The sequence below is a fragment of the Lissotriton helveticus genome, chromosome 8 (genome assembly GCF_964261635.1).
Source record: "Lissotriton helveticus chromosome 8, aLisHel1.1, whole genome shotgun sequence".
Classification (NCBI taxonomy): Eukaryota; Metazoa; Chordata; class Amphibia; order Caudata; family Salamandridae; genus Lissotriton; species Lissotriton helveticus.
Window position 1 is genome coordinate 262,312,460 of NC_136069.1, and position 16,499 is coordinate 262,328,958.

General features: G+C 43.0%; 1 protein-coding gene across 1 annotated transcript in view; it reads right to left on the reverse strand.

Annotated features, from left to right (window-relative positions):
- Positions 1 to 4,546: 4,546 nt before the first annotated feature.
- The window catches only part of PDGFD (platelet derived growth factor D), a 968,283-nt gene continuing 956,330 nt past the window's right edge, over positions 4,547 to 16,499 (reverse strand). The window contains exon 7 of the mRNA XM_078657021.1: positions 4,547 to 6,466. Within this exon, the coding sequence (XP_078513147.1) occupies positions 6,335 to 6,466 (132 nt within the window). The 3' untranslated portion in view covers positions 4,547 to 6,334. The remainder of the gene's footprint in view (positions 6,467 to 16,499) is intronic.

Sequence of the window (16,499 nt, forward strand, 5' to 3'; positions counted from 1 at the left end):
AATGCTTCCCTTCAACAAACACAATTAACGAGGTTGATAAAGTATTTCCCACGGAAACATTTGCAGCAATTTAAAGCGACATCTGGGACCCAGAGGGAACATATTAAAATTCTTTGGACGAACAAACTGTGCCTTTTGAACATTAGAAGTGACCCTGAATTGGTACGACAGCGCTGTTCTGTGTTTTCTATTGATTGATTCAACAGTGAACATGTGTATATAATTGGCAGACAGAATCTTCCTAAGTGTTCACAGGCCTGGGTTGACATACCCATTGCCATCATACTATTGATATCACCACCCTTACACCGTCTATTAACTGGGTGTCACTCATCATCGTCTTATGGACTCAGTGGCATTTTTGGCATTTGGAAGCCCCATCAACAATCAGTCCAGGATTTGTAAAGCATGGCAAATCTCCCGTAAGGGTCTCAAGGCGCTGAATTGTAGGCACAGGGAGAATAAGTAATTTTCCCAGAATAACAGGATGTTGACGCTGACACCAAGACTCGAACCTGGTTCCCACCGCTCTAAAATTGGCAGCTCAGGCCATTATGCCACATCCTCTCCCTTTGTTTCACAAGATTATTATGCCTTATAAATATTAAAGGTTTTTCATCATGATCTGCTAAACCCTGATGCTGCTAGACGAGGTAAGAAACTTTAAGTCCAGAATTTTATTCAGGACTCTATTTTCATAATCAGAAGCTACAAAATGAGATATGTTAGCCATAATCAGCATCTAACTGACTGCAACACTTTCTTGATACAGTCTTTTTGTTTCAATGTTGCTTATACCCAGGAGAGAGGCAAGGACACTTGCATATTGAGAATGTCACTTGACTCAGAACCATCATCCCAAAGGGAACTGAATGAGTCCGCCATTCAGAAGTCATTAATAGTGGATTAACTGACTGGTAAAGCCCTTTTAACACAGCCTGTGAAACTGTCATCCCAAAAAGTAACCATCCTGAGATCCAGTTCTTGACCCATATAGAAAATGATGCAGTAGATATTGAAAACACAAACTGTTATCCAAGACGGTAAAGTCTTTTGGCCCAGCTGGGCTGAAGTAAGTTTTCCCAACTCTCCTATCCCGCCACCTATTGTAATAGCGACGAAGGATAGCACTTTGGCTGAAAGGATGGTATGAAGCATGTTCTCAGATTGGTCAAAAGACTGATCTTGAAACATCTACTGCAGTAAGGCCGAATTCCAGGAATGGAGTCCTGAACAAAATGCCAGAGCTCTCAGTCAAAATCTGGCCAAAAGCCACAGGCTTAGAAATCCATGGTCAAAATATTCATCCACGGTTCAACAAATACACATATTTTGCACTGCAGACCATGGTGTACCCAACCAATAAACTGAACAAAAATTGGTTATGATAAGCATTAAACTTATGAGACATTGAAACGACAGAGATGAAAACACTTTGCATTGCAGCAAGCATCTTGGATCTCTTAAGTATGTGGTAAAATATCAAACACAAAAATATCGATCTTCAATAACATAGACATCAAGCTGTAGTACAATATCATCAAATTAAGCATGGGTGGCGGGTGTAGATTTAATATTCTAACTCCACATCTACTTGCAATGTAGATAATGTCAATACCTTTCAGTCAATATTGTTGCAGATCGATATTTATAAGCCACGCTAATCTCCCTATGGGGAAGAAGGAGAATTTCTCCTCGGTCATAACTAAGACATAATTTTCACTTAAAATCTTGGAACCAGAAGTGTTCTTCTGTAAAGATGTCAGTCCACAGATGACCAAGCCAAGGCACAGACATCACAAACAAATGGGAATAGAGGCAAAAATGCACTAATTCTGACTGTATTTTTTCGAAAAATTATGTTACAAAATTGTAATTGGAAAAAAGAATAGAAATAACCTCCTCTGCCCAAGACAAATATTTAGGGCCTGATCAGTTAGATGATGAGATCAATCCTACCTTCCTGGGTCAGTTAGGCTTTGTGGCTTAATTGTAAGCCAGAAATGTAGTCAGTTGACCTTGATTGAGCTGAGCAAAACTGAAAAGCAAGTGAAAGAACATGATAAAAACCTTCCAATTCAATTAATGATTATGATCTGTTAAGAAACATGAGCAATATTCAATAGCACATCCTCAGTATCCTGCAGTGATCACCCTTTGACTGAACGGATCCAACTCAGAATCTATTGTCAGATGTTATGGGGCTAACCTCACTTTCGGAGCCCCCTTTGCTTCTTGTAGCACTGCACCAAACCCTAAATATCTTTTGGATTGAGGTGCCCAGTAAAGCAGGAGATGGGTTTCCAACAATTTAAGAAAAAGACTGACTCAGTGCACTGCCCTCTTTGAAGCCATCACATTGTCATGAACCACATACAATTTTTAGCTGATGCCCAATTGTTGTGGATGTTTTCCTCTTTGAACAAGATGAAGGAACTCTAAAGTTACATAACGGGAAACTTTGGATTTCATCTAGTCAAGAAGATGAGAAGGGATCAGATGATGGTTCAAAAATATTTATAATGAAATAAGCACCAACCGTGTGCATACAGCTGTTCTGTATGATGAGACAACCTGCCAGATGGAACCATATGCTTCTACCAGTCAATCAATCAAATAAACTGATCATTGGATGGACTTACAATTGAAACTGGTAGTCTTCTGTTAGTAGTGGAGGTGTTTGGTGAAGAAATGGAGAAACAGTCAGAGACAGACAAAGATCAAAGGTAATTAACGTTGGTTCTTGACGGAGAGTATAACTTGATATAGAGAAACAATTTTTAAGGGGCAACGGCAGAGGAATGTGTTGGCATTTTTCAAGTACAGCACCAGCCTAAACTCCTCTGGCAACTACCTTGCTAGGAAGAATATGGTTAAAAATTACAGTGTCCTGTTAGTCTGTATTCAAATCATCAAAAGTGCTTGTCTGGACATATTCAAAGATGAACATGGACCGTTCTTGAAGCAGAAGGGACAGACAGAAGTTCCAAATCATACTAATTTCTCACAATATCAAGAGCCTGATCTCTATGTTTGACGGAGTCTTTGAATCTAGCCTACCATCAGCACATTGGCATGATTGAGAGGTAGACAATGATAAGCATATCTAAGTGGGGCAAAGAGAGTGAATGAGAACTGATGCTGTAAGGGAAAGTAGTGTTTCATATCTAAAACAAAAAACCTAACGATGACAAGGACAATAAAGCAGTGGAAGATCGGAATGTCACCAAACCAACCCTATCAAGAGAAAGAACAGTCATGTTCTGTTGTCAAAGGCTTTTTAAGATTTTGTAAAATTCTGAATGAAAAAGCTTAGAACCAAGGAATGGCCCTGTGCTTCATTTTCATGATTTCAGTTAAAGGTCTTGAATGTAGGTATAAACAAGTGAGTGACTGAGTCAGTTTAAAGTCAAATATGAGGTGGAAAGGCACAGAAATCACAAGTTTAACTGTTTGAGATGCACTAAAAAATTGCTGAAAGGACTGGACAATGATAAGCTCTTACCATAATACAAAGTAAATGACTGTAAAATATTGACAGAGACCTTCATCTACTGTTTCTGACATTGTCTGATGGGGAGGCCACCAGCTCCCGGGGAATGATGTCCCAGCAGATGAACAGTCAGCACACGCACCTCCGTTGAGTGCTAGGGTTAGGCTATGAGCAGGCACTGATGTACAGACCTGCCATGGTCTGGCATGATTAGCCGTTGATCATGGCTGTGCTACATGACCAAAAGCCAGGAACATATATGTACAGATTTTAATATGGAAATAGGGAATTACTTTGTTTGTTATCTAATAGTGAATTGCTCTGTAAAGACAGTCAGAACATGCTGAGTGGCTGAATGAAGGTTGTGTATGTTATTTCGACTGTGGAAGGTCTCAAATAGAAGGCAAGCATTATTGCCTGTCTCTGAGGTGGAACCACCTTCATAGAAAAGGGAATGTGACGAGGAAAACAGATGTAACAGTAATGTTGGGTATCCAGGCCCAGCTATATAGGTCCAACTATCCCACAGGCTACAACTCCCTCTCTGCTTTTATTGGCAGGGCAGCATGAGATGGGGCTATTCCAATAAGCAGGGAATACACAAGCAACTTGTGCAAGGCATGTTAAGTAGTATATGCCCCACAATTTTCTTTTTCAATTATTACATTTCTGTAATGCTACTGAAGTTTAAAAGGGTTTTGTTCTCACTTCCAGAATCCTAGAAATTCTCAAATGTCTCTGTCCTCAAATGCCCCTGTCCCATGCCATGGCCTCCCATTCCATATTAGAACTCACAATAGATTGTTCTGCAACAGAGCACAGTGGTGTCCTATGTTTGAGTAGTATAGGGGTGTACAATAACAGGTGGGATGAGGGCTTTATTGTAAATCCATTCATCATCAGTAAAAATGCAATGTGCATGTAACTCAATGGTGAAAGAATTATTTAGCAGAAACACAGGGGCAGATCTATGAAGGCCTTGCGCCGCCGGTGCGTCACTTTTTCCCATGTTAAAAATGACGCACCGGCGGCGCAAGGCCTTCATAAATCTGCCCCACAGTGTTTAGCATACCATACTTTAAAAGAAAATTCATTACTTATTGGAATGCAGAAAGAACTGAACACTTTAGCCATGTTCTTCTGTATTAGAATTCACAACTCTCTCCATCAAAATATGATGAGCCATTTATGAATAAGAGTCTACGTAATCTTTTTAAATCAATAGAACTACACACATCAGAGTAGGATATTTTAGAAAATAATATTTTAGAGAAGAATATGTTAACAAGCTTTGTGCTTGTTTCTTTCAGGCGGTAGGATACAGAGTTGAAGATTTTAAAAGTATCCCAGGCCTTTCCCACTTTTCCTCTGTCTATTACTTTACTTATATTGGTTTTATTAGATGATCTATGATGCTACTAGTTGCACCTGGGTGATCTACAAATACTTGTTTAGTAATTGTAGAAGATAGGCAAGTAACGTAATTTGAATAATGGAAATTAAACTAGAGAGTAGAGACAAGGCATCCACAGGTTTTAGCTAAACTTACAGTAAGTAATTCTTTACGTTAAGAAACAACGTTTGTCATTCCTCATTCCTAGCTGTGACACACTTTTTAAAAAGACAACTGATTATTTATTTATTCCTTTTCGCTATTTCATTTTCGCGAATTAAAGTTTAGAATGAAGGCAGTTTCTTGATCTGGATTAGTAGAAATATGAGGCTCCTTTCCTACATAGATTATGCAGGGAACCTTCAAACAAAATGAAAAAACACTTACTGAATTCATCCCATCCTATCTGATGAAGCACGAGACTCACTGCTCACGTTTTGGACATCTTTCCATTTCATTTACTTATATTTACTTAAATGGATTAAGAGGCGAAAATATTAGAAGCAACTTGTCGTGAACTCTTTTTAGGCACACTTAGGCTGAATGAAACCATATGCTGAGGAAACCGAAGCTGCACTGTGCTGGGACAGTTTACCTCTCGGTTCACTGTCGGATTTGTCCATTAAGCACATTTAGAAATGGTATGCGGGAACAGAAACCCCTAGTGCACAGCAACTGCAAATTTAACAGGAAAAGCTCACAGGATAAAAGAATAACCATATTTACAAGTTACCAAAGTCAGCTTCTATGCTCTTCCAATCTACAGCTGAGCAAGCCATGAAAGAAAAATGAAATAATTGGCCAATATCACAAGATGTGTGACATGGCAAAGTATGGGCTTAAAAGTGGGACTTTCGAAACCAAAATGCACCTTGAACCAACCTCTCTCAAATCTTTGACATCACGCATTAATTAAAACAACATGATGTTGAGGGACGCCAGTCACGCTAGGTTGGTCAGGATACAATTATTTCACTCAGAGGTTATTGTAACAAGGGATTCCCAGGTGATCCAGCCTCTATATTAGCCTATTGTACATTATTTGGAAGCACAGATCCCAGAAGAACGTATACTCCAATGAACTGCAAGGGATAAGCAGAGTAACAGTGGACTACCACAGAATTCATGGCTGAAGTGTGAACCCTAGAAGCCTTGCTTATTCAGCCATGTATGTGCTTCTAAACAGCCCCATACATATCATATTGGGTGCCATATATTCAGATACCTTACATACTATGTTCATGCTCGACCCTGGCCGCAGAGTTAGGTTTCTGAAATGCTCATCTAGCTGCCTCTGTGCTAATTACCAAAGCTATGCAGCAGCACAGCAATCATGTATTCATTGCAGTGCAGGCTAGAAGCAAAGTTCTGTCGCCAACCGGGGAGACCTTCCTCCCTAAAACGATAACGTCCATAAGATGCAATCAAACAAGCTCTGCTGGTCCGGTTTATCGGGGTGGCCGGGAACTGCAGACACAATCACAACGCTCGTGGTGCTCCAGCTGAATATCCACCAGGGCAATGTTCTTGGTCCTCCCCTTTCTTTTGAGGTGTCCTGTCTCTGGGGTAAATTTCAATGCCTGCAGAACACAATGGAACAGAAGATTTATGTAAGCATTGCATGAAAAGGTATCATCTCAACACGTAAAATGTGTAACAAGATCACTTTCATCAACTACTTTAATACATCCCTTTCATCACTTTATGTAATAACATGTATCACCTCCTGTAATACATGGCTTGTGTTTACAGATGCACCATACCCTTAATGCAGGTATCCGAATGTGCTATTTCAGTTTCTCTACCAGGGATGCGCTGCATAAACCAGAACATTAGTAAGAGCAAAAACTGTGGGATGAAGCGCTACTTTAAACTAATAATGACAATATTAGCAATTGTAAATCAGACAGCTGCACAACACCAAAATGCTGCAGACAGTCCAAATGTAACAGAGAGTGAATACAGAAAGCTGAGATGATGCTTGTTATGATCACAATCAGATTGTCTCTATTTCATGTTTCCATATCATCTGTTTGTGAAGATTGCAGATCTATTACAAAGAACTTGATTGTCACAGAATGTGCTAGTACTAGCAGACATGCTGAAAAAACAACCAAACAGCTTCAGAATCATGCAGGTTACTATAGAGCAAGCTTTAAATATAAGTAAAACCGAGAGACAGTCGCCACCAGGTAGTTATAGTTAAGACTACGCTTCGTTAGGAAATTGAATTTTTGGTTTGCTGATAATTTAGGCGCAGTTCGACAAATCTTCACAAAACGTTCCAAAAATAAGAATAATTTACATCAGCTCCTTCCTGAAAAGTTTTTGAGTGATTCGTCAAGTGTGGTCTGAGAAAAAGGAGGGTCCCCAAATATGTTTTCACAATGCAATATGCCATGAAAAAATTGAACAGCCATCCGTAAAAAAGACTGAACAGAATTACACCAAATTTGACAGAACCCTAAATCCTGGTCCAAAGAGTGTGACTTTTGTGATTTGGTGGAACTGCATTCTGTAATTTTTGAGAAATTGAGGACAATATTTATTTAGGTTTTGCGTCAACCTTGCACCATGCAAGGGGGGTGCAAGGGCAACACAAAACCTAAGTGAGATTTAGAAGGCCATGCAAGACTTCCTTTCATGGCCCTGCATGGCTTGATAAATCTAGAGTAACGCATGGGAGAGTAGATTGTTGTCTTGCGTTACTCAGTGCTACTCTGCTTTGCTCTGCACCAAGGATGCGTTCCATGGTTGGGGGGTGGCTGTTCCCACACATCCACCCACAGATTTTGGCTCGTTCCCTGCTTTACCATTAGTAGTGGACCAGGAAATGTGTCAAAATTCTGAACCTCCCTAGGTGAGTCGTAATGAGGAGAAAAATCTGTATTTCTCTTCGTTTTTTACTCTTTTAATGTATGCTGCATTTTCCAGCCCACATAGGATGAGGAACATGCCTCTCAAGATTGCTTTTGTGCAGGAAAGTGTCCCTTCCTGCACAAAAGCAATCCTGCCTACAATGCAGGCACCCTTGCAACATGACACAAGGGGGCCTGCATTGGTGGTAGGCAGCCAAATGTGTGCAAGAAAAGGACAGGAATGTGCCATATAATGGTAAATACAGTGCAGTACTCTATGGGGCCGATTCTGATCCTGGATTTTTATTTTCCATACAAATAGGATTTGTATTTTTTCCATACAAATTGTAAAAGTCCCTTCCAACCCGTGTAGTACGATTCGTACGGGAAAAATACATACAGATCGGCCCGATCCTTACAAATCGGATCGGGGAAAAGCTGTACGACCCGGACTTGTAAAAAAGACCATACAATTTGTAAAAAGGCTGTCCAACCCGTCAAGTACGATTCGTACCGGGTTGTCAGCATACGATTTGTATGGAAAATGGCCTGTATACGGGGAATGACTTGTACCGGGCAACGAAGCGAACCCCTATACGCCTTGTACCCTGGTATGACTCGTTCTGGGGGTACGACTCATACCGGGGTACGGGTCGTATAGGGGTATGAGGCGTACAGGGGTCCCCCCACATGCGAGGCGTGTGTATGGTGCGTACCCCAACATCGCGCATGTACGCAAAGTACGTAAGTGATTTTGGGGTACTGGTCGTGTACGCACCGTACAAGCACCGTACCCCAAAATCACATATGTACGCACTGTACCCCCAAATCGCGTACGTACGCACCGTACCCCAAAATCGCAAACGTACGCACCGTACCCCAAAATCGCGTATGTACGCACCGTACCCCAAAATAGCGTACGTACGCACCGTACCCCAAAATCGCGTATGTACACACCGTACCCCAAAATCACGTTTTTGGGGTATGGTGCGTACGTACGCGATTTTGGGGTACACTGCGTACGTATGCAATTTTGGGGTACGGTGTGTACATACACGATTTTGGGGTACGGCGCATACGTACGCGATTTTGGGGTACGGTGTGTACATACATGATTTTGGGGTACGGTGCGTACATACACAATTTTGGGGTACGGTGCGTACATACGCGATTTTGGGGTACGGTGCGTACATACACGATTTTGGGGTACGGTGCTTGTACGGTACGTACACGACCAGTACCCCTTCATCGCGTATGTATGCACCGTACCCCACTTTCCGTGCCATCCATACGCACTGTACATACGCACCGTACCCCTGTATTCATGGGGTGTACGACGCGAACATGAGGGGGTCTGTCTCGTACTGTTTTCGGGGCGTACAAGGTTTTTCCGGCACTTTTTGGCTCTTGTAAAAAAAGAGCTGTATGGAGTGCCGTTTGTACGAATCGTACTTGCCAGGTTGTAAACTGCTGCCGGGAATACATGGGAACGTTGTATACAGAGCAATCCGAATCGGAATTGCTTGTATATACGAGTTGTATGGTCTTTTTTACAATTTGTATGGAGTGCGTCTATTTGTACGGATCGTACTTCCTAGGTTGTAGAGGCCTCCTTACAAGTACGAGTTGTATGGGGAAAACGCTCCATACCACGATTTGTACAGCGTTTTTCCAGGATCGGAATCGGCCCCTATGTGTAAGAATGATAAATCTGTCCCTAAGGTGAAAAATGTATGTATATATTATGCAACCAAGGATCTCTGAAGCCGAAAGATCTCAAGATAAGCTTTGATTGGCTGCCACCGAATCAACAAACGTGCTAACTGACATATTAGGACTCAGGGACTCAGTCCCTTGGCCTGAGAAAAAGTAATAAAACATATAGGGGCAGGTAAGGGACACCATGCCCCCCCAAGACCTGATGAGGGGGCGGTCACACATGACCCCCACTCGGACTAAAAACTGAGATTTTTTTTATCAGATCCTGCTCTTTTCTTTTTTATTTCCCCCGGAGAGGGCCAAGCCCCAGGGAGATGGCACAATATATCTTAGTGGGGACTGTGGCATTCAACAACCACCTTTTCTAGACCCTGGTGACCCAACCTCTTAAGGCAGAGTTACTTTCAATTGGGAGGGGGATCTGCATCCTCAAGTCCTGAGCCTTTTTAGACCCTTTGTACTCTATGGCCTGAGGCCCATATACCTTTTATGGGAGAGGTTGGTGCACAGCCCTTCCTCCTTAATCTGAGGCCCTGTAGACCCTGTCTTTTCAGACCGTTATACTTTTTGGGGCCTTTGGAGTGTGCAGTCACCCTGCCCAATCCTTTTTTAGGCAAGCGGGATCCAATCCCACGGGGTTGAATACATTTTCTTAAATGAGGAAGCGAGTTAAAATTACTTTAGGGCACGAGTTATAGTTACTAGAGATACCCATAACTGGTGAATTTCAGTGGGATTATTCGTTGAAAATAGTATGCTTTAAATAACATTTTCACCTAACAATGTGTCCCATTAACCTTTGTTTTTTTCACTGAATTTCTAAGATTTTTGTGTAAGTTTTTTTTTATATGTAAATAAGATATTATTACAGTTCCAAACTATTCCTAAGGTTTGTTTTAATTAGTGCAAACGAAGTCAAAGGGCAGGTAAAAAAGGGTTCTTGGCAATCTACATCTCGCAAATCTAGATATAGAAAAATAAATGAAGTCAAATTAAAAGGAACATGAATCTTGACAGTTTTAGTGGAAAATTGGTTGCTTTCCTGAACAGCACATAACTAGAAACATCTACATACACCTTCACTAAATGGTAAAACGCTTGATCATAACAAATCTCAAAACCATAATAGCAGATTTTAGTCAAAAGTATGTAAATGGCCAAATGCTCAAAACAAGTGATTTAAATATGAACCTATTTGACAATCAACTCGAAAATGATAACGTGCTTTTACAAGATGAACAATGGAACATACCTCAGCAAATTAAATCTGTGTAAAAAAAGATGAGACCCATAAAAATAGAGTTTATAGGTTATATTTACTGATGCCTGCCTTCCAATAGGGAAAGCAAGGGCAAAAGAGGACCAACCCTGTCAACAAAACATTACTCTGCACAATCTTGTTTTGTTTAGAGATTTTGAATCATTTAAGTTTGACAACCCTACTGTAAGTGAGCAGAACCTACAGACCATGCAATTATGTAACAAAGGACTCAAGAATGTGAAAGGACTGGGCAAGGGCAAAGCCTTTGTAAAAGCAACTTTAAGTGGACTGAAATGGAATGGCATAGTAAAATCAACAAGAAGAGCAGTAGTTTGGTAAAGTCTGGCCAAAACAAAACTGAGCTCATCAAAGTCATGGGAGCTGGTAACTGAGAAGTTAAACAAGTTACTGTACAAAACAAAAACAGCCCACACCCTGATGCAAAATAGAAGACTACCAAGCTGGCTTCCTCCGTTCCCAAGGGCTATTAAAAAAGAGCTTCATCAACAGCTCCAATTTTTTCTAAGTAGTTTGTCAGAGGTTGACCCCGACAAAAAAAATCTATTCTATATAAGAAATACAAAAAAGAATTATGGGATATCAATCGAGAATTAAATCAGACATTTTGGTTGTGTCTACTGCATGCAAACACGTCAAGAAATTAGAAAGAATTCTGGACTATTGTAAACAAACATGAAAAGGGATGCCTGGTGGCAAACAATGCAAATAATGGGTAGAACAAATGGGCTGACTTTGTAACTGAGGCCCAAAGGGCTCACAGTAAATAGCAAACAGTAAGAATTGCAGAGTGCAACAGCCATCTTACAACCGAGTCTCAAAGGGCTCATGATGGAGAAGAAATTGTAAATACTGCGGAGTGCAAATGGGAAGACCACCCTATCGAAGTTCAAAGACAGCATGATATAGAGCCAATAAATCCATCCCTATGGAAACAAATACTACAGTAAACATGGTGGTGTTACACTTAAGAAACATGCAGGTGTCTGAGGTGATAAACAGGGGACGATGTGATCAGTCCCTGGGCCCAAACTGCCTACCTCAGCAACTATTCATGTTCAACCACCAATTTTGGGTGGAAATTCAAACTCCCATTGTATTATGATTTGAGAGATCCCTGATTCCTGGTGAGAAGCAATAGTCCACCCAATATACAATGGAGGCAAAATTGCAGATCTGGGTAATTACCAACAAATGTTTCTGTTAGATAATGAGGCCAAATATTACATGGCCTTTTATTAAAAGAGCTGGAGACGTGGGCAAATGAGCATCAGAATTGTCTCCCGCATCAAATGGCTATCCTCATTGACAGAGCAATTAAAACAAAATCAATGCTGTACCTCTGCTTGTTGGTTTTCAAAGCAGCGTTGGACTCCATTCCCCAAAATAAGTTATAGCAGAAATTAGTGGCGGGAAACAGTTCACCACTTCTCCTAAAGAACGTTGTTACACTGTACTCTGATACATGGCTTTAAATTAAAATTGGAGATTGAGACAGGATTAACACAAGGCAGCATTTTAGCCCCATTACTTTTCAATATCTTCTTGGCCGATCTTCTGATGGATCTGGAGAAAGTAAATGCACACAGCCAGAAACTCAGTGGCTAACAGGTTAGTTGACTCCTCTACGCTCTTTTGGTATAAAAAAAAACCCAGAATAGGGCCTCAACACCTTCTACAAACAGTATAACTAAACTAAATCCAATGGGCTCATAATTAATCTGGAGAAAACAAAAATCGTCAAATAAAGTACCTTGGGGAGGGTATCGATAATCGATGAACCTTCCTCCTTCAAAAACAACTTATAAAGGCCAATGCCTCTTCTCTGCTCCTCTCTTTCTTGAAACTCTTCAAAAATCTCTGGGGCCCAATCCTTCACCCTATGATGAAAATTATTCGTTCCGAGCTATTTCCCACATTAGTTCAGGGGTCATAAGTCATTTTTGGAAGTGCTTACAAACTTCTGCCCAAACTTCAAATTAGCACCTATAGATGAGTGTTTGCCCAAAGAAAGGATCCCCAGAGCAAATGTACCTGGAATTCAGCCTAACTAAACAAACATATGAAAGACAAGGGGCATTTAAAAAAAATTTGCTTTAAGATAAGAGCTGTAAAAGGAAGACTCGCGAGAAGATCAATTATGGCTAGAGATTTCAAACACAAGTAGCAAGCCAACAGCGAGTGCCTTTTTGGACCTATACGTGCAGAAACTGCTGATAGTGGGCATATGGTTGATCCCAGTTACCTTTACAACCTCTAAACCATTAATTTTAAACCATGTGTCAGAAATTGTGGCTGCAAGACAAACAAACACTAGCAAATTGTGCCTATGCCTGGCAGATTTTAAATAATTTGGAGAAACCTGGCCTGCAGCCAATTCTGAAACTTTGCATATCAAAAAAGATCAAACAGAAACTGCTCCAGTAAAGGCAAGGGGGCCTGCCTGCCTGCACTTGACTGCATACCAAAAGGGTTAGGGAAAACAACTAATTCCCATTGTAGGCTGTGCAATTTACACAAGCCATCCACTTTACCATTACGGTGCTGATTGAGAAGTCGGTCGGAGTTCCCTCTGACCAACATTGTCCTGGATGCGAAATACCCTATATCACCCCCTCACTTGCAGTCATCTTACAACTTTTTGATCAAAAGATCTCCACAAAAGGGCATCCAGGACCATCAGGCATTGTAGCGCCAGCTTGATGAGGAGCACCCAATGATGAAGCATCACACTACCAGGTGTGTGAGGTCACTTTGATATGATCACTCAGATCCCCTGTGATCCAGATGGTCAGACCTTTGATTCCACCTATTAGGGCTTCCCTTATTTGAAGATCTGCTCCCTATGTGTGTATCATACATTGACTCTGGACAAGTATCAATCCTCGTCCATCCTTTGATTATTTTTATCTGTGGTTAAGCCAGAACAAGGGCCAAAGGAATTGATGGAACAACAAGGTACAGAGTATGTGAGTCTCAAAGGGCAGTTAGTTTCTTCCAAGATGAAGTTTTCAGCTGAGTAGTTGATCAAAACACTGAGGTGAATGTATTTGCAGTGGGTTTGTATGCCCACCCCAACTAAATGCGTGCATAAACTATGAATGTAAAATGAGCCCCCAGGAGCAACATAACCACCAACCTTCAGTTAAGTTTGCACTCTTTGAAAAAGCAAATTAAGTTTTATAGCTTCTCTTGAGTGATGGCTATGGGCTCACACTCATTGAGATCAGTGAAATAATGGTCAACATTGATGAAACTGTATTGATCCATAATAATGAAATTAAGATTTTCCTGGTGAGAATGTACAGTGACAGAATTCGCTTTTGTCAGTCTAACAAAAAAAAGAGCCACTTATGGTGTTCTCAGCTGATTTCGACTCGTCAAGTTCCTGCTGCCATAATAAGATCACAGGGTGCAGTAAAATCAGCAGAAGGCATTTTAAGACATGCCCTGAAAGATGTAGGTCGCTCCCCCTCCGCTGCAGCGCCACCACTGCTGTGCCTTCGTCCTGCCATCTCGTGCCTGCTGTTCGCGCTCCGGTGCCCTAGCACCTGACTGCATACCGGCGCCGCCGCAGCCGATTTTCTTCTGCTGCTGTTTGCCTGTGCCCTGCTCGCCTTCTTCTCTCTGTTCCCCGTGTGCCTGTGCCCCCACCCGCCCTCTTCATTCTGTACCCTGCGTGCCTGTTGCCCCTCGCCCGTTTTTCCCTCCTGTTCCCGGTGCCTACTCTGTTTTCTTTTTTCCCCTTAGGCTCTGCCCTGGCCGAGTTTCCTGCCGCTGCCCCCCCTGCCGCCCCACCCCCCGGTGCCCATTCACTGCTCTGCCCACCCGCCTCCCGCCTCCCAGCTGATCCTCCCTCCCCACCTCTGCTTAAATGAGATCCGCTGCTCGGCCGGGCAGCGGACGCGCGCAGCGGGCGCACCGCTGGCGCGCCAAAGGCGCGCCTAAGGCAAGCCCGTCTGCGTCCGTCCACGCCTGGACCGCTCCCAGCGCCAGGACCCCTGGCCCCCACGCCATCGACAGAGCAAGACTCCACTACGACGCCAACACCCTCATCGCTCTCAACCACAGACGGACCCCCAACTGCTTCAAAGCCACCCCCAAGCGCACCCACTTCCCCTTCACCTGCCGAAACTGCACCTTCACCTGCACCAGCGACGCCAAAACACCAGGAGCAATGGGATCCGGCCGACTACGATGCATTTTGCTCAACACCTGCTCCGCATGCAAGCACGCCGTCGAGCTCTGGGACCATCTCACCACCGCATCCCCAGACATCGCCTTCCTGACCGAGACCTGGCTGAACGAAACCTCCGCCCCAGACATCGCAATGGCCATCCCCGACGGATACAAGATCGCCTGCAGAGACCGTGCCAACGGAGTCGGAGGAGGAATCGCCATCGTCCACAAGAACACCATCAGGGTCTCCACGAACACCGACGACACCCTCACCACCGCCGAACACCTGCACTTCAAGATCCACACTGACCCCAAAACCACACTCAGAGGCACCCTCATCTACAGACCACCCGGCCCACGCCCCCAATTCTGCAACTGTTATGTTATGTTATGTTAATCAATTTTTTTGAGCGCACAGCTGCCCCAGCAAAGGGGCGTCCCGGCGCTATAACTGAGAAGGTAACACAACTAACAAAAGCAAAGAAAGTAGCGAAATTTTAATAGGGCAGGGGGAAAAGATAAGTTTTAACAGCTTTCCTAAAAATAAAAAGATCTTCTAGAGATCGGATGTGGGCAGGAAGCGCGTTCCAGAGCTTGGAAGCCAGCACTGAGAATGATCGACCGCCTAATCTACACTTTTGAAAGCGTGGGACAAGTGCTAGCTTTTGACCTGCAGAACGAAGACTGCGTGAGGGAGTATACAAAGTCAAGAGGTGTTGGAGGATGGTAGGGGTATCAGTATTAAGGATTTTAAACGCAAAACAAAGGGTCTTAAACTCTATGCGTCTGATTTCAGGTAGCCAGTGCAATTTAAAAATTGTACTGCGGGCTGAGCAGAAGCGAGGTAGGCCTACCAGAGCCCTGGCGGCCGCATTCTGTACCCGTTGGAGTCGCAGGACCTCCGCCTGATTAGCGCCTAAAAACAGTGAACTTGCGTAATCAAGCCTTGATAAGACGCTGGCTTGAATCACCATCTGGCGTGTGGGGGCATCAAAAAATTTGAGGATAGGCCTCAAACCGCGCAGGATGCCGAAGCACATAGATGCTACCTTCTTAGTGTGACATGCGAAGGTTAGTTTGGAGTCTAACCAAACGCCAAGATTTTTTAGTTCAGAAACAGGTTTTGGGGGGGGGACCCAGCTCGTTAGGCCACCAACTTACACCCCACAGATCAGGATGTTTCCCTAATACCATCACCTCGGTTTTGAGGGCGTTGAGTTGTAAGCAGTTGGCTGTAAGCCAACTAGCAACAGCCCTCAGACCATCCGCAAAGTTTGATGCCAGTGGGTCAGAGTCCCCATTGAGGACCACTGCCAACTGTGTATCATCGGCATATGATACCATTGTGAGGCCCCAACTCTTCGCAACCACTGCCAAAGGTTGAACATATAGGTTGAAGAGAGTGGGGCTCAACGCCGATCCCTGCGGAACTCCTTGGGTGATGGCATGAGACTTAGATCTGAACGGTGGCACCGCTACCTGAAAGGATCGTTCCGAAAGGAACGATTGGAACCAATCCAGCGCCTTGCCAGATATGCCTGCCTCACCAAGCCTTTGAATAAGAATGGTATGGGATAC